Source organism: Molossus molossus, unplaced genomic scaffold, assembly GCF_014108415.1.
Source record: "Molossus molossus isolate mMolMol1 unplaced genomic scaffold, mMolMol1.p scaffold_m16_p_10, whole genome shotgun sequence".
NCBI lineage: Eukaryota > Metazoa > Chordata > Mammalia > Chiroptera > Molossidae > Molossus > Molossus molossus.
In genome coordinates, this window is record NW_023425345.1 from 25822855 (window position 1) to 25844397 (window position 21543).

At 45.7% G+C, this 21543-nt stretch overlaps 1 protein-coding gene across 1 annotated transcript; it reads left to right on the forward strand.

Moving 5' to 3' along the window:
• Nucleotides 1-1551: 1551 nt before the first annotated feature.
• On the forward strand, nucleotides 1552-20999 carry EMP1 (epithelial membrane protein 1). Its single transcript, XM_036253012.1, has 5 exons — nucleotides 1552-1698; nucleotides 15713-15824; nucleotides 17721-17817; nucleotides 17911-18051; nucleotides 18729-20999. Exons 2-5 carry the CDS (start codon nucleotides 15747-15749, stop codon nucleotides 18893-18895), a joined length of 483 nt encoding a protein of 160 aa, XP_036108905.1. The 5' UTR covers nucleotides 1552-1698; nucleotides 15713-15746; the 3' UTR covers nucleotides 18896-20999.
• The last annotated feature ends 544 nt before the right edge of the window (nucleotides 21000-21543 follow it).

Here is a 21543-nt window from a genome sequence, read left to right on the forward strand (position 1 = left end):
CATGTGTGTACATGTGTGTGCATGTGTGGTGTTTTCTCTATCATCTACTTCAGAAAATATTCTCTCCTTTCCATTAAAAATTTTGCCCTAGAAACCAAAGGTTCATTGCAGAAGATTTGGAAAATATGGTGACGTGACACGGAAGAAACAAAAATTCACCTATCACTTTACCACCTAATGTTATCAATATCTTGGTGAATAGCCACCAGTCTGTTTCCACTTTTTTAATGGAATCTAAGTTCCAAGAGCATACATGGGAATCTGCTCACATCTGTGACCCAGTGCTCTGACGGTGCCTCGGACGTCGTGACCTATAGATGCTGGTTGAATGAATGAATAATAAATAAAACTATCGAAGAATAATTTGAATCAAAATAGGTTGTCGTGATGCAGCAGAGCATAATAGAAATGGAGTTGCTTGGATGTGACAAACTTGGAACCAAGCTGCTACTGCTGATTTACTGTGTCTCCTTGGATCAGTCACCTCACTTCCCGGGGCCTGAGTTTTTTCTCCAGTAATCAGCATTTTAGTTAACATGAACTGAGTGCTTACTGTGTGCCAAGCATTGCTATAAGCTCTCTATGTGTCTTTCCCAGCCTCACTCTATGAGATAGGTGCCTACTACCCCCATTTTATGCACGAGGAAACTGAGGCATGGAGAGGCTGATTTGCCTACAGGCGCACAGATGCAAAGGGGACAGCTGGGTTGGAACTCCAGTGGAGTGCCTTGGCTGGGATTCGGTGACTCCTGGCCCCTCCGCTCTGGTGCTGAGCGAGAGAGGAGTAGTGCAGGAGGTTGTGATGATTGTGCTCTGGGCTGAGCACAAGAAAATCAATTGTGGAACAAGGTCCACATGATTAGTGCATGGAGATCAGAGAGTAAAGTTCTCATCCGGGGAGGACTTCCTCCTGGATATGGGGAGTCCAAGTGGGCATTCACAGAGCATAATGCTAAAGCAGTCTGCTGTCCAACCAGGGCTCCTCCGTCCAGAGGCAGCGTTACCTGGCCTCTTGGTGTGTCCCCTTCCACTGCCATGGCCTCACCCTACAGGACAGTGCACCGGGATCAGGCAGGGAGGTAAATGAGAAATAAATCAGATCATTCTTGGCCATGAGCAGCAGCTGATGCATTTGAAGGGAGAGGAAGAATAGGGCTCTGCTTCAATGATTAAATAGGATTTCGAGGGGCTGGACACTGCCCCCCCCCCCTCCTGCTCCCTCATGAAGTTTGGGCAGATAACTTGTGTTCTGCCTTATCCCCTTGGTAACCGAGCCTCCCTTTTGGTGAGGAGGAATGGGCTTCAGTAAACAGATCTATTTGTGTGACTCCTATTACTCACTGAAACCTCGTCACTCCTTTTTCCACTGTGGTCTCTGCGTCTGAGTCAGAGGGAGCCCAAACAGGCTTCTTTGAATTGATGGCTCACTCCCAGCCTCTCTTGACTGACTGCCAACCTAGCAGGGCGTAGCTTACCAACAAATCTTTTTTTTTTTTTTTAAGACAGACTGATTCATAGAAACTCCTTTAAAACAGTGAAAAGAAACCGCCCATCACACACCCCAGCACACCAGTGCAGGAAACTTATAACCTCAGGAGGCAGGTCCCTCCCCTCACTGTGGTCACAAACCTCCAGAAGAGCGGACCAGGCAGCTGCCAGCTCCTGCCACTCCTGCACCTCCGTCGCTGGGACCCTCAGGTAGGACAGCTCCCAGCACTGTGGGGAAACGCAGAGAATTCTCGTTCCTTTCCATCGCTCTCCTTCGGACCTCATTCAAGTTTTGCTTTTTCTTTTCGCAATTTTTCTATGATTCCTTGAATCGAATCCTTGAAACTTTTGGCTAAGAGTAGACACTGAGACAAGTTTTTCCATAAAGTTCAGAAGAAATGTATTCGGAAGGCTGGGTGAGGGGAGGGCCAGGGAAATCAGCAGGGCCGGTTGTAATCATATCTTGCAGTACGTGGGTTCTTGCTCCGAAGATGTAAAGGGAGCAGGGACTTTGGAACACACCTGGATAGGAGAGTCTCTATGGAGAAAACACTGCAAACCTTTGAAATGACATGCTGCCGTTGCCAGATGTTTTCCATGCCTCCATTTTGATTCAAATTGCTTGTTGGTTGTTTGCTGATCTTTTTGGGGTGCCGGTGGCTAGAGAGCTTGCTTTTCAGTTTATTTTTGCAGTGGTTTCTACTGTTGCATTTTTGCTTGTTCCTTCACTTCTGTTTGGATTGAAGAACTTTTTCTCCCCCACAGGTTGGAGGGGGGGTGGGTTTTGTATAAAGAAAACCGTTAGAGAAAGAGAGCGAGAGCGAGAGCGAGAGAGAGAGAGAGAGAGAGAGAGAGAGAGACAACTGGTGTTTCAAATAAAACTTGGGAGGGGTTCACTAGACAGAAGCAGGAGCCTGATGTAGATTCCAGAGCTTCTTCTCTCCTGGGCCAGATGTGCCAGATGGAAGAGGCAGGAGGGAAGCTGGAATTGGGGGAGAGGGAGGGGCAGGGGAACTTCATCTGTCCCTGTAACAAAGTCATTGAGCGGCTTTGTGCTTCCACCCCAGAAGTCGCTGAATTTTAACGCTGAGTGGAAAGTTAGTATATCAGAAGTGATTAAATAATTTTTAAAGGTGGATGTGGAATTTTTCTGTCTGGAAGACAGTGATTATTTCGGGACATTTATCTTCTCACCCTTGTCCAAACTGTGGATGCACAAATGCTAACACTCATGCTAATCACCAAGTGAATCTGGAGAGAGGAGGGAGGGTGACTTCTGTTTGCTTTTTTATTTTTAGGTTAGCATTTTGGTTGAGGTGTGGCCTATTTTAACATAGATACTGGTGGATTTTTTTTCCCCTGAGAACATAAACAAGAGGAGAAAAATGACAGGATTCAGCTTGTCTGATGAAATTAGACTTTTCCTTTAGAAATGTAGTCGTTGGGAAAAAAAACAAACAAACAGAAATGCAGTCGTTGAAAGGGAAGATTGAATGTAATCGGCCTGTGTACCTTGTACAGGCAACACTCCTAGTAAAACTGCCCCCAGGGGGATGATTAAGTAAGTGCAAGGGCAACTTTTCAAAATGTAGGAACTCCCACAGTTGCTTAAAAGTTTATTATTTCCAGATTAACTGGATGTGGATTAGGGGAGCCATTATTAAGTTGATAGTAATGGTGTTCTATGAAATTAGTACACATCTTCTAGTTCTGTGCAGGTTAAAACAAATAAGCCAATATTCTAATTCAGCAGATAGAAAATACTGAAAATTCTGGGGGCGTAAACCATCAGAGATTACATTATTGGTGCTGTGTTTCATGTGAGGCTGTGGTTTTATAGATAAGAAAATAGGCTGCATGTTATTTCCTTCAGATTTGAGGGCAAATGAAAAAAATGTAATTCTGATTCCTGCTTTTCTCTCTTCCTCCAAGAAGCAGTGAGCGAATCCTTAACGGGGGCAGTTTTTGTAGATTGCAGCTGGAAGTCTTGACAACCCAGGGCTGTGAGGGTTACAGTCTCCTCCCTGCGGCCTCCCACCCTTAGAGGAGGCTCGGATTCCACCCCAGAGTCTAAAGAATGGGGCGGGGGTGGAGCACTGTCTGGAGGGCTGCAGGACCTCCGGTCTGGCGCCCAGTCAGAGGACCCCCCAAACTGGACATTGTTTGAAGGTACTAAGTCCTGGGAGTTGTCAGGAGGCCATTAGGGACCAATCCAGAACAGATCACATCCCAGAACAGACGCTGGCTACCTTCCAGGAGCACAGGGCAGACCTCTGAGGAAGGAAAGCCATCCTTCCACAGACCACTGAAAAGACTCACTTTGGCTTTCTCAACTCTTCCCGCTTCCCTCCTGGGACCAGCGTGGGGCCCACTCAGTTTCCGGGGGACATCCAGATGCTGAATGGGCTTCATCAAGACCATCCTGGGGATGCAGATCCTCTTGGCTTGGGCCCGGATGGCTCTGCGGGTTTGGGGTTATACGGACTCACTGAGATCAATGGGTCCCCCATGAAGAAGCAAAACAGCTTTTTATAGACTCCTCAGAGCCTGATGGGGAACATATCTGAAATGTTCACATGTCACAAATGGCCACAGAATAGGGCACGAGGCAAATTTAATTATATTCCATTATTAATTTTGTTCATCAGATTCTCAGTTTGGGAGGGATCTTGAAGATCAACCCTTTCATTCTCCTACCATATGCAGAAATCTTATTTTTACACCACCCTGGACAGATGACCATTTGGCATCGCTTTAACATTTCAAGGGTGGGTGTGGGAGGCTATCCATGCCCATCCCCCTTCACTGGACAGCTCTAATTATTGGTTTCTTCAATCCAACAAAATTGGGTTTTCTATAACTTCTATTCTTTGTTTCTAGTTCTGTGATCCTGAAGTGACCCAGAAAATATCTATTCCGTTTTCGTTTTTGTTGTTGCTGCTCCACCCATGCTCTTGATCCTCTAGACAATTAACCCTTACTTAATAGTTAATGGATAAAACTTGATTGTTATGAATATTATTGCCCAAGACTCAGCAAGAGAGGCAGGTAACATTTCAAAGCCTCGAAACTATGCAGAGTAAAGTATAGCCATAGGATTTGAGTCCAAGGTATTTCATTTCCTACACATGAATAGGGTTCCTTCTTTAACTCACCACCAGTATATACAAAAGCTCAGAGACGTTTGGGACTCTCCAATATGCATACTCAGGGGGACACACCCAGTTGCCAACCACAAGGTCATGGTTAAATCAATTCAGTATCAGACACAGAGGCTTCTAACTTGGCCATGTGGGGGTTGTTCCTTAACTTGGTGAGAGTTCATGCAGCCCGTGTCTCTACACTGTCATTACCTGTCATGGCGACTATGGGAACAGGCTGCCACTCTGCTGTCACCTCGGTCTAATGGCTGGCAGGCGATCTGGATGTCACTCCCTCGAGGAGAGCTCATCCATTAACCAGAACTGGGACGTTCTGACCACAAACTTCCCGTTTCCAGTCCTCTTCCCAGTTCTGCCCAGATGACTGGATTTCTGTGCAGAGATCAAGGGAGCCCAAATATGGTCCCGATTAGTAGTTTAATGAATTCCCAACACCCCACCCCAAACTCACATGTCTCAGGATCATGCTTTGTAATATTTTAGTTCCTGGTGCTGACGAGGTAAAATCACTGCTCTCAATTTAATTGGAAGATTCCCAGATATGCTGCATAAAGATAAAACTGCAACCCTTGTGGAGATGACTGTTTCTCTTCCTTTTTAACCAAATATTTGGGTCAACATTTCCTCTCCTGATGTGGAAATGGTGTTTTTCTGGAACTGAAACGGACTCCTCTGGCCCTGGTGCTGGTGGCTGTGTGTGCAGGTGGCAGTTTTCGCATTGTCTGAGCCCGTGTCATGAATTCTCCCTTCCAGCAGGGTAAGTGAAATTGAGAACTCTTCAGGCATAGGTTGAAACTGGTGGCAGAAATCCTGGAGTCGATGTGAGACGGCGGAACGGGAGGCTGGAGGGGCTGTGGTTTTGTCCCGACTCTGCCATCTCACCATGGTTATGTCACTTGTCTTCTCAGCTGAGGAAACTGAACTTGGTGGTACCCAAGGCCCCTTGCGGCTCTGGAACTCTATTGCACTAAGGTCCTAAGATTCTTATCTTGAGAAATCCTTGGCTCGTGCTAGTAGCTAGTTTAATCCATAAAAATTGGTAGAAAAGTGAAACGCGGCAACACAGTGCATGGACACAGGTCTTGGCGAGGACTGAGGACCGAGGACCCAGGAACCAGGCAATTTCCTTTGATTCATCCGCTGGGAGATTCCTTAGGCGTGGGGTTCACAGGCCTCATCCTCTAATAGCCACGAGGGTCCATCCAGCTCCGGGAAGATAAGGAAGAGGTTTGATTAACGAAACACAAAGAAGCCTGCTCAGAGGAGGAGGGGCAGGCTATCTAAGCCTGTTAAGACAGAATAGTCAGGGACCCAACCAGGCTCAGGGAGAAAAGGAGCAGGTCCTGGGAGAGGAGCTCCACCCTCTTCTCAAGGAGGGAGACCCTGCAGCAGGAGGGTGTGGCTGTGCAAGTGTGGATGGGAGCCAATGCGGAGCACATTGAGAGGAGGAGAGGGAAGGTGCAGGAGGAAAGGCGGGGGAGGGAGCGAATGGGACAGCCTGTGTTTCCCTAGGGCCCGTGTTTTGGGGCAAAGAAGAGAGGCAAATGGAAAGGCCTAGAAGAGAAAAAGCAAAATGGAAAGAGAAAGACCAAGAAGGTAAAAGAGCAAGACTGAAGTGTGAGGGTGTTTCCACTCCTGAGTCCCTCACCTCTTGTTTGGGGACCACTTGCCCTCCATGTTTCAGGATAGCCCTTAGGGTCAAATATTCTGTCCGCTGTGCCTGGTGAAGAATCTTTTGTTGCTCAGGCACAAATGTCGGTCAATACATCCTTGATGTCCTTGGTGTTTCCATGGAATACTTGTGCCCACAGAGCAGTGATTTTCCAAACATTTATCCTTTTTTCAGAATGATCAGATCAGAGCTGAGAGCAAAATGAGGTCCTTGATACTTAGACTTCTTCCTTCAAATAATCAAAGGCCCCTCCTCAGCGGGCTGGAGCTACAGGGTGTTGGAGAGGATGACTACCCTGAAACAATGAGTCCGGTTGGAGGGTGTGTTCACACTTAGCTCAGAGAAAGCTGGGGCCTGGAGCTCCCCTTTGCTTTGTGCTTCAGTGGGGAGGTATGTGTGTGCGTTTGGGGGGGCTCTGTGCTGGGGGGTTGCATGGTAGAATGTTTGAAGCTTGTCTCAGGGTTTGCAGTGTGGGGATAGGTTTGGGCCCTTGGTGGCCAGGTGGGAAGAAACAGTGGCCCTTAAAACATCCTTTGTTTTTGCCAATGGCACATTTGGTGGGGCTGTGTTGACCCTCTGATTAACTAGGGGGTAGCAGGAGGAACAGAGTGGAGGATAGTTCTGGAACTTCTGCTGAACTCCAAGACAAATATAGGAGTAAGCTCACACTGGCGTGGAAGAGGCCCAGCCTAGATGGCAGGAGATGGTGGGCTTCAGTTCGGATTCTGTTCCGCAGGGGACCTCCATTTTCTCCTTTGCCAAGGGATTGGACTGAATAACCTAATCGCCTCTGAACTTCTAAACAACCAATTGTCCTCAAAAGGAGCAATAAAACGCCAAACCCCCCTGTGTTCTCTGGCACCTCTGGCTGAGGGGCAGCGTCCCTCTGGCTCGTTGCCACCCGTCAAGGCTGCAGCTCTGCTGGTTGAAGCATGTTGCGCCATCTACTGTCGACCCGCCCAAGCGCCGCTGGGGCCGGGCCACACCTTGATTTTCTTTCCAAACCCTAGTTATTATCTTGGCAACCTCTCCCTTGAAGATGTTCTGGACGCCAGAACACTCTTTGTCAGAAGCAGAAGACACTGGTGCTTCGTCCTCGCCCTGGCGAACTCTCCCGATGGCCCGGCCAGCTGTGGTCTGGGGGCGTGGGCTGGCCCAGCTTCTGCGCGGCCCAAGCCTGGCCTCAGCATTTGCAGATGTGGCCTTGATCCACCCCCTCCCCGGACACGAAGGAGGACTAGGGGAAATAAGAGAGACATAATATTCTCTTTGGGAGCATTTGCAAAAACAAGATTCATGCCATTTGTTTGCTTTAGCGCAGTTGTCGGTTCTGAGTCTGCTGGAGAAGCTGAAAGCCCATTCGCTGGCCCAAGCCTCTCATTTTACACAATTGAACACAAAATGTAAACAACCATATAGTCTTTGCTCTGTGTTGGGCCCAAGCCCTTTAATCCTCATATCAACCCTCTGAGGTTTACAGGTCACAGTTAAAAAGCATGGAGCCAGCCCTGGCCGCTCGCTTAGTGGTTAGAGCCTCGGTCTGAGGACCAAAGAGTTGTGGGTTTGATTCTGCTCAAGGGCTCCTACCTCGGTTGTGGTCTGGTCCCGGGCGCAACCAGTTGATGTGTCTCTCTCACGGTGATGTTTCTCTCTCTATCTGAATATAAATTGAAAAGTATCCTTGGTTGAGGAATAAAAAAAAAAGAAGCATCGAGTCAGCAAATCACCACAATGTATACTTTAAATGTCTTTCAATTTTATGTCAATTATACCTCAGGAAAACTGAAATTAAAAAAAAAAAAAAAAAAGAAGTGGTAGAGTCAGGATTTGAACCACAAACTTGTGCGTCTTACCGTTAGGTACTATCTCTCTAGGAACCACTGACCAGAGATGGTTTGTGATTTTCCCAAAGTCAGCAGTTGGTCAAAGGCTGGATTTTTATGATTTCTCACAGGTGCTCTCTCTTCTTCTTTTTAAAATAACATGCTTGTCCCCTCACCTCCATCCCCTGGTTCCATCTGCTAGTCTGTCTATACTGGTGCCAGATTACACTACCCTTCGTATAATAGCCCCCAGTCATGAAAGCCCACATTTGGGACATGCAGTCTCCTTGCCCCCAGAGCCATGAAAAAAATCGATGTTTTCCTTGGAGCATGTAGATCCCGGTTACTTCTGCTGCTTGATGGCTGATGTTTCTCCAGGTCATAAACATTTCCCTGCACGTACAGATATGTGCACAGTGAGGAGCGCCCTGGAGTTCTCCACCCACACCAAGCATCAGCTATCTGAGGCCGGAGGAAATGATTCCTTAGGAGCCTTTCTCTCCACATGTTTCCCACGGAGAAATCAATGTCCCCCTCTCCCATCCCTACGTAAAAACAATATTTAGAATGGAAAGTACGCTTGATATAGAACAACAATAACAATGGCCAGAAAAGCTCATCTGAGGTCTCATCCACTCGGCCTGACTTGAATCCCAGCCTTTTCCTCCTCCGGATACATCCTCTGTGGCTGCTCCCAAAAGAGAATATTTCCTCTTCTGCTTTTGTGTTAAGTGGACGTCCACTTTGCCAACGCAAATGATCCGCAGTGGGAAACAAACACATGAAAAACAAACCAACAGAAGCAGAATGATCTTGACGTGTGGAGGCTAGGAAGACGTTCGTGCCCCCCCCCCCCCACGCAGTGCCCCGAGGGAGAAGCAGCCGCAGCAGTTTCGGGTGTCACGCTGAGGAAGATGGCAGGGAGACCCGAGCTGACTCCTGGAGATCATATGACCCGGAGCAGCTTGGCCTTTCATCTTTTCTTGTGCTTCAGAGGAAGCAGCCTGTTTTTGGGCAGATGGTGCAAGAAAACTTTCTTCAAAGTTTGCAGTTATCCAGAAAGAGGGTGGGATGTCCCTGCTGGAAAAACATCAATCACTGAAAAGGCGGAGTCGTGTCTGGCAGTCAAGTAATCTCAGAACTGTGTTCTAACATGACTGAGATTTGGGAACCTGAGTGATGTCCTCTGGCCAATTTTCTGATTACCTGAAAGTTCTGTTGCAAAGGTAACCATTTTAGAAAAGGGCTGAGGAGGAAGCATGAGACAACGGCGGGACTAAGGTCAGGATTAGTCGCTGCCAAGAGCAGACTCTGATGCATTGTTAGGAAGACCTTCTTAACCGGGGTTGGGGCGTCTTGGTAGGTGGTGAGCTCCCTGTGACCAGAGGAGGTTAAGCATGATTTAGGTGTGTAGTTCTTTGGTGTAGCGCTGTAGATGAGTTTCCATGTACTGGGGTGGGGGACTTTAAAGGCCCCCTGCTTTCCAGAGATTCTATAACTTAAAGAGATAGATAGAAAAGTTAAATATGTGGACAAATTAGTGTTTAGAAATTTTTTTTTTTTATCTTCATCCGAGGACATTTTTCCATTTTTTGTTCAGATAGAGTGGGAGGGAGAGAGAGGAAGAGAGAGAGAGAGAAACATCGACATGAAAGGGACACATCGAGTGGCTGCCTCCCGCACGACCAATCAGGGCTGGGGACAAACTGCAACCGAGGTACATGCCCTTAGCGGGAACCGAACCCAGGTCTCTCTGGACCGCAGGCCGACGCTCTAACCGCTGAGCCAAACCGGCCAGGGCAGAAATTTAAGATATCATCTTTGCGCTCATTATTTCCTCTGGAGTAAAAAACAATAAATACATATATACCCCTAAATATTCAAATGTCAAAGTTACTCAGGAGATATTCATATGTTTACATAGGTATTTATATGGAATATATAATAGAGAGTTTGTATGTAATATGATGCTCAATACATAGTTATAGTAATATATAAACAATGTCTAAAAATAAAGGACAAAAGTTTATGTATGTTACAAAAGGAAACATTTTCCCTCTTGAATTCTGTTTATTATAAAGCCTTCAGTCACTTTGACATTATTTTTCTATCAAGAAGAAAGTATTTATTTGCTCACTAACATATTTATTTGATACCTATCATAGACGAGACTCTCTCTCCAGGGACTGAGAGTCTTCGGGATGGCTAGCCAAACATTTCCAAAAATATCTCTCTCTTACCAGCCAGGCTGCCACCAGTGGTTTTAATAAAAGGCTACGGAGAGGATATAGCATAACAGAGGGGAAATGAAGACTTCTGACCTCTGTGTCTGGGAAGACTTCCTAGAGGAGGCAGAATTTGAAATTTTTGAAAAGAATTTGGTAGATAGTTACTGGAGAAAGGACACCCTTTCTTTTTGAAACCAAATTTCTGGGACCCCCACATTCCTAGCTTCCAGGGCCAGCGTGCGTGCAGTGTTTGGAGATTCTGTCCTGCCGGTGGGAGTTGGGAGGATTTTGAGCAGGGGAGTAACATGGTCAGACAGCACACTGGCAGTGTGAGGACATACTGGAGGCGAAGTTCAGAGAAAGGACCTTGTGGGAGGCTGATGCTATGGTCCAGGCTAGGACCTGACCTGGACAAGGACAAGGGGAAATAAAGAATGGGCATGAGATAAATAATGGAGGAAGAACTCATGGCCTGACTGTGATGTTTTGGACAATAAGACCGGGATGAGGGGAAGGAGAAACAGGGGGCTTAGCATGTGACTGTTATTGCTCTCTTCTCCCCAGAAAAGCCTGGGCCATCTTAGACTATCCGGGAAATGACCAAACTGCCTCTCCAGCCAGCCAGAGCCTCAGGCTTCTCAGAAAGCTTCTCTTGCACCATCTGGTAGAGAATGTCTTCACGTTGCCTTTGTCTGGGAGACTCTCGCCACTCTCAGATTAATCATGGACATTTGAGCTCTGTGGGACTCTCCTGTTGCCCACACAGCCCTTGGTCTCCCTGTTTCTAAGTATGTTACACCGCCAGGCTCAGGGTAGTTCTTCAGTGACTCAGGCCTGGGATTTCCCCCACTTTCTTTGCTGGAGAAGTAGGTTTTTGGTTACTCTGTTTCATTGTATTGCTCCCAATTATTGTACCTCAGATCACCCTTAAAGAACTGCTTCCCCCAGACTCCGGTGGCAGCTTAAGAAACACAGACAACAGGGCAGGAAGAAGGTATCTGACCCCGAGCTTAGCAACCATGAAGCCAGTGACCACCATCTCTAGAAGTCAATGATTCCTAAAGTCTCTGCAGTACTAGTTGCTCATTTAAAGAGGAAAGGTGTCCCCAAGGGCCTGATTAATTTCTCATGGTCACAGGACCTAGAAGCGTTAGGCTACCTAAACAAAGGCAAAGAGGCAAAGCAAGGCAGTCTCAGAACTATGTTCCTTCGATGCTTTCATTTGAGGGGAGGGAGTCTAAGAGGGAGTTAAAAAACCAACAAATATTTTAAGTGGATGGAGACAACTGGAGAACGCAATTAGCCCCCTCGCCCCCATGAGGTAGTCATTTACAGCCCCAGTCACCAGCAATTATAACCCTCGGGGCCATTTCCACTAACTGGAGTAAAATCTCTATTAGCAAAGAACTTCATCCAAATCTAGAATGGTCAGTGGTTGTGAGGCTGGCATCTGGGACAGGCGCATAAAGAGACTGATTCTCTCATGTGGCCCGGGCATCGTGGGGAGGAGAGAAGCGTGGTCAGGAACAATGGCGGCGGTGGAAGGGCAACCTGCAGGCCTGTGTCAGGGCAGGAAGAAGAACCCAGGAGGGATAACAGAGAACCCACATGGGGCTGAAGTCTCTCATCTCCATTTCTCTTAGCAGTCACTTCTCTCTAGAGTCAACATTTGTGCCTCCTATGTTTTTGTCAGTTTTCCACCCAGCCCCATGAGCCTTGACTACTCCTGCCCTGGGCATGTTAGGTTGATGAGGGTAAAGGGGAGATCTCCCTTTGTTTACAGTGGTAGGTAGAGACATGTGTTCCTGGAACCCCACATGGTGCAGACAGTGGATGTCCTATTTTTTAAGGACGCTGAGTTGACTAGCTCTGGTGGCCTGGATCTGAGAGTCTAAGCATCACAATTAATGCTATTGTTATGGGAGTTCCCAGCAACCAGCTGACAAACTTTAGGACTGCCCGGTGCACCAAATGCTCGGAGAGAGGCAAGCATTGTGGCCAAGTACTCACTGTACTTGTACTCATTGTCATTGTACTTGCCAGTGCCTACTTCCAGGTTCGAGCTGCCCAGCTATGACTGGGGTATGCATTCCATCGGAGAGTGCCATCACAGAATTTTACAGAGCTGTGAGGGAGAAGCCAATTATCGTTTTAGTGAAACATATTGCCAGGAAAGAAAGTTTATAGTAACCAATATTTCCAAAGATACAAATGCTGTGAAATGGTCTCGTTTTAGTGCTTTTGTATGAAACAAGATACCAGGGCAGGAAATGAGTCTCCCTGCAAGCTATACTGCAAGTGATGGGTGGGTAGAAGTGGAGAGAATGGGATCTGATGTTTTTAAACCCATTCTGCTCTGCTATTTGTTAGATCCTCAGACATTCACACATTAGGTGCCACTCATTTTCTGTAAGGTCTAATGGTTGTCTCCCACGTCCCTTCCTCAGGCTGGGTTTTTTTTTTCCCCTGCTAGGGGCTGTTTTTTTTTTTTTTTCTGCTGGGGGTTGTTAGTATAGGAACTGAGTAACTAGAGATGATCCAGGCCAGAAATTTAAGAATACAGTTCATTCTGCTTCCATAAGTGTTGGGAGGGCGACTGAAAATAATGGAAACCCCTATACGCTGATAGTGGATGACACTAAGAAACCTGATAAATCTGGGCCAGTGAAAAGGTGAAGTTATAGATATTGTGTGATAGCTCCACTACAGCCCCCACCTCTGGCTGTATCCAGCAGCCAAAAGCAGAGAGAATTGTGTGTTGTGCACACCACGAATACTTGCCATTTCAAGACATTGTGCTCCTTTCCTTGGTGAATGGATGTAGCATGATCACAAAAATCTAAGATGAAAGAGAATCACTTCTTTGCTTGATTCCCACCCCTGCACCCTCTCCTCCTGTCTGCGCTTGGCAGGGGACAATGGCTGGGTGGGGCTGTGGTTTAGACCAGAAGTAAGATGTGCAGGCCAGGAACTCAAGTGCCCCTGGGTGTGTTGATGGGCCAAGGTGGGGGTACAGGGGGAAGAGGGTATTTAGATGCAATGAGGTTCAAGTCATCAAAAGGGCAAGTGTTAGCAGGTGTAAATCAGGCTGACCACAGAGACAGAAAATGCTGTTGAAACCCCAAAGACATGTAAGGATGAGAAGAATGAACTTTCTCCTCCTCTTTCCTGAGGGTGTGTTTTAAGTGGTCTCCAACTCAAGCGGCTAGGATTAGTCACAGTGGCAATTTCTAAGAGGACCAAAATGATTTTATATACACGCCCTGGTGAACTAGATGGCAGGCATCCTATTACTTGCACTTAAGACGGGGCAGCCTGGTGACTGACTGGGTTGGGTTGGCAACAGCTACTCAGTTTCATATAATAATAATGGTAATACTAATAATCACAAGAAAAGCAACACCCTTAGTACCTGCCATGTGCCAGGCACTGTGCTAGGAGTTTCACATGTATAATCCAATGTAACCCTCGTATTTCCCTGTACAATTGGTGTTGCAACCCCTCCCTTCACATAGGAGGAAACTGAGCCCAAAGGGTCAAATAACTTTAGATGATTCTAACTCAGCCTCTGTCTAATTCCCAAACCTCTTTTCATGGCACATTCAAGTCCAGCAGAGCATTGAGGAGGTGTGCAAGAACCCGAGAAAAGCAAAACTGAACTTGAATGTGCGGGGAGAGTATCCATAGACATGAATGCTCCGAGTTCTCCCCTGAGGCGGCAGGAGAAACTTCCTCGTTTTTGTCACTCACAGAGAAATTGGACAAATTCCTACAAAATAGCCTGGGTGGGAGAGAAGTGCTTGGATTGGGAAGGAGGGCAGGGCTTGCTGGAGCAGGGGCAGAAGCAGAAGCCACTCTCACGTTTGACCTGTAAAGAGCAAGTGTTTCCTGAGTGGAGATAAAAGGCATCTGGAGTGCTGGGATTAGTGCTCTCCAGTAAATACCTGGTATAGCAGGGAAGTGGCTCAAGCACACTCAAAGCTTCAATTAAATAAGATTGGAGAGAGAGAGAGAGAGAGAGAGAGAGAGAGAGAGAGAGAGAGAGAGAGAGAGAGAGAGAGAGAAGCGCACGACTGCAGGATATGCAGAGCTGTCTCCTCCCTAGGTGGGGAAGTCCACGCAGCCACCCTGCTAGGGGTGTGAACAAACCCTTTGCTTTGAAGTCCCTGGGGGCCTGCACTGCAGGTAACTGTTTTGAATAGACACAGCACCCCTGCAGCTGACATAAATTAGAATAGCCTCCCGTGGGCATCCTTCACACTTCTTTTACTTTCTGGGTTTTAAGATCAGTGGGCTCTCTTTTCCTACACTGCTGAGATTATGGCTGAGCGCTTTTGTTTATCCACGCACATTCTTAATCTATACTGGCTCCCACTTCTCCCACCATGTGATTTATGCATTGGTGTCTTCTGTACTGAGTCTGGAAGGACTGGAATTTATATAAATGTCATGCACAAGTAGAAGTCACATTTGGTGGTATCTCAGGCTACAAGCTTCTGAAGCCCCCCGGAACTGTCATATTGAGTCCTAGGAAATATAACACGACTTCCAGACCAACAGCAGCTTCCCTGCCGTGGGCACACACAGCCCAAAGGCTCAGGTGCAGTGATGCGAGTCTGAAATAGTCAATAAGTAGGTGATCAGACCGTTAAACTGTAATTAGGCTGTTATAATTAAGGAATGCCAAACAGCGTGATAATAATAGAAGTTGTGGCGCTCACCTTTTATATCTCACCTGGGATCAAATTAGTAGCCTATTCAGTCTATGGGCACCGAGTAGTAGCTGCTATTCTGTGGAATCATCCATTTCTATTACAATTGCCGGGTGCGCAGTTTGACAGAGGCAAGGACACTTCCCTAGTGGAAATGGAAATGTATATGACATTGTTGCACTGAAAATTATAGTTGTCAAAAGGTCTTTTAAAAATCCAAGTCCTGCTTTTGGCCTTTAAAACACCAATGAAATAAAATATTAACCGGTATCATGAAACGTCCTTTATTTGAAATAGGCTCTTTTGGAGAGATAGGTATATAAATACCTGAGACGCAGAATTGTGTTTATATTTTGGTATATGTAAATAGACAAATAGGCACTTCGGAAACCAGGCTAACGAAGTGTTCTTAGGATGTTTATATTTTGGTATATGTAAATAGACAAATAGGCACTTCAGAAACCAGGATAACGAAGTGTTCTTAGAAATTTATGATGAAATTGTGATGGTTTTTATTGCAACTCCTTCCAATTTGAGCAGAGAGCCCACGTGTGTGAGAAAGCTGAAGTATCTCCTTGCCTCTGACAGTAACCTCTTGTTTCCCCCTTGTTTTCTCCTTTCTTCTCAGGACTTTGAACCCTCCAAGTCATCAAAAAGCCAAGATGTTGGTGTTACTGGCTGGCATCTTCGTGGTCCACATCGCCACTGTCATTATGTTGTTTGTTTCCACCATTGCCAATGTGAGTAGTGTTCTTTGCTCTTTCATTCATTCAGAAGTTATTTAAATATTGACATAGAGTACTACAAAAGATATTTAAGCTACAATCCCTGCCCTTCATGAATTTGCAGCTTAGTTGTGGGAAAAAACATAAACATACACTCACACTTCAAATAACTAAATAACAGGAGGATCAAGTCAGTGCTGCCTGAGGCTGGAGAACTCAATGAGGCTTCTTCAGTCTCCATAGGACCTTCTCAGCTCAGGTGGAGCTTGGAGGCCTGCTAGATGGCCAGGCTTTCTCTTGGCTTGAGATGAAGAGTGGAAAGACAATAGGGATACATCCCAGGCAGGGCCCCGGGGGAGGGACAGGCTTTGTTTGGGTATAATGAAGACACCCAGGAGGAGTCAGGAGCAGAACTTCCCTTCCTTCTGGGAACCTTGATTAGAAGGAGATGGGAGTGAGATGATGAGAAACTTTGGTTCCCAGACTGACTGATTCAAGTTCCGCGCAGAGAGTAATCACCTGTGAAAGTGGAAATTAGCAAAGCTATCACTCACTCAAACAGAACAACATACAAATGTGGAGGGAGCAAGTCCCTTCTCTCCGAACCTTGAGCTATTCTGCCCTCTAGTGCTAGTTTGTAGCATCCAATTTGCTTTTCTTGGGAAAAAAAAAATCCCCAAAAAACAAAAGACAACTCCTTCCACGCAAAAACCCTAAACACCAACTGCTAGATAGGCAAATAATGGTTCAAGAATCTGCTTAGTTCCCTGTTACAGTTCAAGGATAAATGGGTTTTAAAGTTCAGATAGAAGGGTTTTGCCAACATTGGTGGATGTGACTAAACAAGGCTAATGTCAGCCTGACTTACAAGACAGAAGCTCTGCGGGTGCAGCCTCCTCCAGACTGTAATTTAGCCATCCTGTAGGCCAGTCCCCTAGGCTCAGGATAACAGGTCGATCAATGACCTCAAACAGAGTTAGTGGATGCCGAAGTGCTGAATACCGAATCAGGAGCAGGCGATTGCACCTCGTTGACCTCGCCTTTCCAGTAACGTGCATTGTAGCAGACACTCCGAGGGGACAGAATCGGGAGTTTGTTTTCCACTCCAGAAGGGTAACTGCTTTTCTTGGGCACAGTAAGCAGGGGAGCTGGCACTGTGGTGAGGCTCAGGGAACACATTCTGGTCACTTTCCCACTTTTGGCTGCCCCACAGTAAAGCTCTTGCTGTTCTATTTTGCAATGAAATTACTTTGCACGTTGTGACAATCAAAGTTTAATCCTTCCGTTTAGATGAAAGTGGCTTTTTAACCACGCGGAGTCATTGCTCTTTTCTAAGTTTATCCTTGTGTTTTCTTAGTTGTCTCCAGTTGAACACTTTTTTCTTAATTTTTCTTTTTAGCCAGACCCTTACGTGACACAGTCTTGCTACGGTGTATGAATTGTGCACACTTAAAACCAATTTCCTGCCCTGGCCGGTTTGGCTCAGTGGTTGGAGCCTCAGCCTGCGGACCAGAGAGTCCAGGGTTTGGTTCCTGCTAGGGGCATGTACTAAAAAAAAAACTAAAAAACAAACAAACAAAAAAACCCCCAATTTCCTCATCCAGGGTTTCCATGTCTTAGAACCTTAGAATTTTAAAACATTGTGATTAAACTTTTTCCTTTTTTTTTTTTTAAGTGATTAGGTGGCTTTTCCTTGGTCACACAGTCTTCTCTCTCTCCTCTCGGCACCTTTGTGACTTCAGTTTTAGCCGAATCTTATTTCCACCAACAGACGGGTGCATAACCATATTTGTGGCCAACTATGGTATCTTGCTTAAGATTGGTCCCGACACAAGCTGATTTAGTATTTATTTTTCTTTTAAAGCAGAGGGTCAGTGTTTAAACACCTTTTTGCTTTCCCCCTGTGTTTAGGTCTGGGTGGTTTCAGACTTTGGAAGATCATCAGTAGGTCTTTGGAAAAACTGTACCGAAGGTAACTGCAATGGAGACTTGCTGTACGCCCACGAAGGTATCTATAAAGATATTGTTTGTATTCAGTGCTGACAAGTCGTGTGACCGGAAACGTCCAGCCTGACACCCTTGTCCCCCCCTGTGTCCACAGACGCGCTCAAGGCTGTGCAGGCCTTCATGATCCTTTCCATCATCTTCTCTGTCATCTCCCTCATGGTCTTCGTGTTCCAGCTCTTCACCATGGAGAAGGGGAACCGCTTCTTCCTCTCGGGGGCCACCATGCTGGTGTGCTGTGAGTATCTCAGGCGCAGACTCCAGTTTACCCAGGCAAAGCTTTTGAGTAGATCCTACCATGGGTGCTCCTGGCAACTTGAACAGATGAGCACACACTCTGGTTATTTGTTCTCTTTTCGAGAACCCCCGATAGCTGCTGGGAATAAGAACCCTTATCTGCTTCATTGTTTAAGTCTAGTGCTTGGAGGCAGCCCCCAAGTGGCGAGTGGTGGGGACCACCAGCAGCACTTGTGTATAAGATGTTTGAAGAGGCCCGATGGGTGGGAGTCCTCGAAAGATAAAACCACAATGCTCACCACTGTTGCCAGTGTCCTCCCTCATTCTTCCCAAACACACACAGTCTGGCGGCGGGCTTGCATCCCTGGGCAGCCTGCCTACCTGTGCTGGGTTGCGGACGTGATGGGCTGTGTCTCACTTCACACTTGCAGCCACCAACACAGTGCAGGTGTGAGAGCCCAGCGCCTCTAATTTATAACAGGACTATCCAGCTTGGATCAGGATAGATCAACAGAACAAGTTTGGGGCCAAAAAGCCAGACTTCATTTTCCCATTGCAGATGAGGGAAATTAGATCTTTTTAAAATTATAAAACCTGTTTTGGTTTTAATTAAAAAATAAAAATAAAAATAAAATAAAACCAACCAAACAAAACCTAAACTTTTTTTCCCCCTTGCAGGGCTATGCATTCTGGTTGGGGCGTCCATCTATACTCATCATTACGCAGATGGTAGTGGAACCCTCTTCCTTAAAAGTCACCACGGCTACTCCTTCATTCTGACCTGGATCTGCTTCTGCTTTAGCTTCATCATTGGCATTCTCTACCTGGTCCTGAGAAAGAAATAAGGCTGAACTCGATTATGGGGATCTGGGGGGTGGGGAGGAGGAAGCCGAGGAATTTGGGAGGGAAGTGAAAGTTGTTCTGCAGGAAAAGCCAAGATGGGGCGGGGGGCGGGGGAGGGAGACATGAGGGTGGGAGAGGCTGAAACCCAAACTGTTACTCAGGAGGTCACTACTGTCAAGCCCCCACCCTTGGGAGAAAGTAGTTGGCTAGAACTTGGATGTTCCCTTGATGTGGGCTAGAGAGCCTCTCTCCAGCCACCAGACTTGGCCTCCAGCTGCTCTTAGTTACATACACAGCTGCCACACCACTGGCTCCACTTCCAAGGGTGAATTCTGGGTCTTGCACTGTGGTCCTCAGACCTACTGCACCAAGTTAAAATAGCGGTACAAGTTCCGGCAAGGGCAGAGATTGTTTTTGTACTGAATATGCTAAGCCTGGAAGCCATCCTGCCATCCCGCCCTTCCGACCCAAAGAAAACATCACATTCCAGTCTGAGGGGCCCACAGGAGGGCTTTGGCCTGCGAGCCATTATCCCTCTTTGGAACAGATATTTAACTCTGTGGAATTCAGTAGTATTTGTGACAAAGTGGTAGGAAGAGATATAAGTCATGAAGCCAAGTTGGTGGGTTAGTGAAACCAAGGAAGAGAACTTTTCATAGTGGAAGGCCCAGGGGGTGGTCAGAACCCAGACCAGACCTCACACAGCTGTCCCTTGTGGAGACCTCTTGCTGCGGACTTCGCTAGGCCTCTCGCTTTAAGCCAAGGTGGCTCTCCTGGAGTTTCAGTAAAGCCACTACGATCAATTCTGTGGTGAAAGCACCACCCAAATTATGGGGTCAAGGGGCAGTCTTGCAACAATACTATATTAGAATTATGATTTTAGTATTCTCTCTCCATGCAATCAGTGTTTCTTTTAAGTATATAACGAGAGAGACAGACATAGCTCCTTACAACACAATCTGTTACTCTCCCTTTAAATGATAAACTTTTCAGGATGTTTTATCTAATTATTCATATTTGGGATCAGGGCTCCTAGGCTCAGTGGCAACTTTAGCTTTGACACTGGCTGGAGTGGTCACCTTTCAGAAAACCTGCCTGTCTTGCTTTAGAAGTGAGGCAAGACAATTCTGGAAGCTTATTGAAACACACACAAACCAAAATCAACAACATGTCCTTGGGTGAAAGGTGCTATGCAGTTGGAAAGTGTTAAGCATAGATTTAAGTCATGAGAAGAACAGGGTGCCTGTGCTCCCAGGAAAATAAAAAAAGTTCCCTGAGATAAATAAAAATATAGGTGATGGACAGATATCTTCTTTAAGGAAAAAAACAAAACAAAACACTTCTTGTGGTGCTGTCAGATGGTAATTGATCTGTTTGTTGCCACAGAGCATTTCTATATAGGATTTAGAAGTAGTGTGTTATTCCTGATTAAGCAGGCACTGCTCTGGCCTGGAGCAGCTATTTTAAGCCATCTCAGATTCTGCCTAAAGGGTTTGTTTTAGGAAGACATTTCCTTCATCACCCCGAGAAGATCTACCCTAGGGAGAACCTGAGACATCTTGCCTATTTTTCTTCTTCTAGCTCTCTCATCCAATTTCTTATATACTTTTCCTTTTTGGAGAGTTGTTATGCTACGATTACTGGTATTTATGTAAAAGGACTCTTGATAAATATATTTCTCTGTGTTCATTCGGTTAAGGGAATGTTGAGGACAGATCACCGAATTCTCTGGGCAGAAGATAGAGAGGTTGGAAAGCAAAAATTATGGGATGATAAACTTTTTAATTATCATTTAATTATCACATGATTGTAGAAGGCTGTCTTATGTGCAGAAGCATACTTACATATCTGCTATATCCAAAAGAGATAATTGCATTATGTTAAAATGTCAAACTATGACTTGAGTGAACCATGTATTCCCATGTCTTTTACTTTGTTTCTGTGCCATTTATGTCTCATGTAATTTGCATTACATTGGTGGGTTGTTCTAGTACTGTATTTGGCTTCTTCTTTAATAGATTGATATTTCATATACTATAATTGTAAATATTTTGATACAAATGTTTATAACTCTAGGGATATAAAAACAGATTCTGATTCCCTTCATCGTGTGAATGTTTTCTTTTGGAAAAAATGTAGGAAAATATGGATAACAGTGACATGTATTTCTAATTAAGTTGTCAATCAGTTTGATTTGGACAACTTGGCATTTATTCGAGACACTAAGCTACTTTCTGTAATACATTAGGCATTTATACAATAACTCTTTTAGGCAATTGAATGTTATTAAGTATAGTTTTATCTTACTTTAATTAAACCTCTTAAGCACAAAATGGAACTTCATAAGCTAATACATTAGAGAGAGCTTGTGATCTTGATTCAGAATGGTTTATGACATTGAAAAATGAGGCACTTGCAAAGTTTCTTTGAAATAGCCAACTCCTCTAATGTGTGTTCAATTGACATATCAATTCACAAAGGTATGCAACACATACATTTGCAGGAGCCCATTTACTGCATTAATTGGGGCGTATCTGTATGGCCTCTTTGAGAAAAGAAAAGTTTTGCTGCTTTCTATGAGCCATAGGATGGAATCAATGGTAGAAAATTAGGGTAGATACCCTGTGCCCATGTCAGCACCAAGATGATA

Excerpts from the sequence above, each read along its gene's own strand:
- EMP1 (XM_036253012.1), top strand. The coding sequence starts at position 15,747 with ATGTTGGTGTTACTGGCTGGCATCTTCGTGGTCCACATCGCCACTGTC. Across the intron at positions 17,818-17,910 it reads CTTGCTGTACGCCCACGAAG|ACGCGCTCAAGGCTGTGCAG; the intron begins GTATCTATAAAG and ends CTGTGTCCACAG. Across the intron at positions 18,052-18,728 it reads GGCCACCATGCTGGTGTGCT|GGCTATGCATTCTGGTTGGG; the intron begins GTGAGTATCTCA and ends TCCCCCTTGCAG.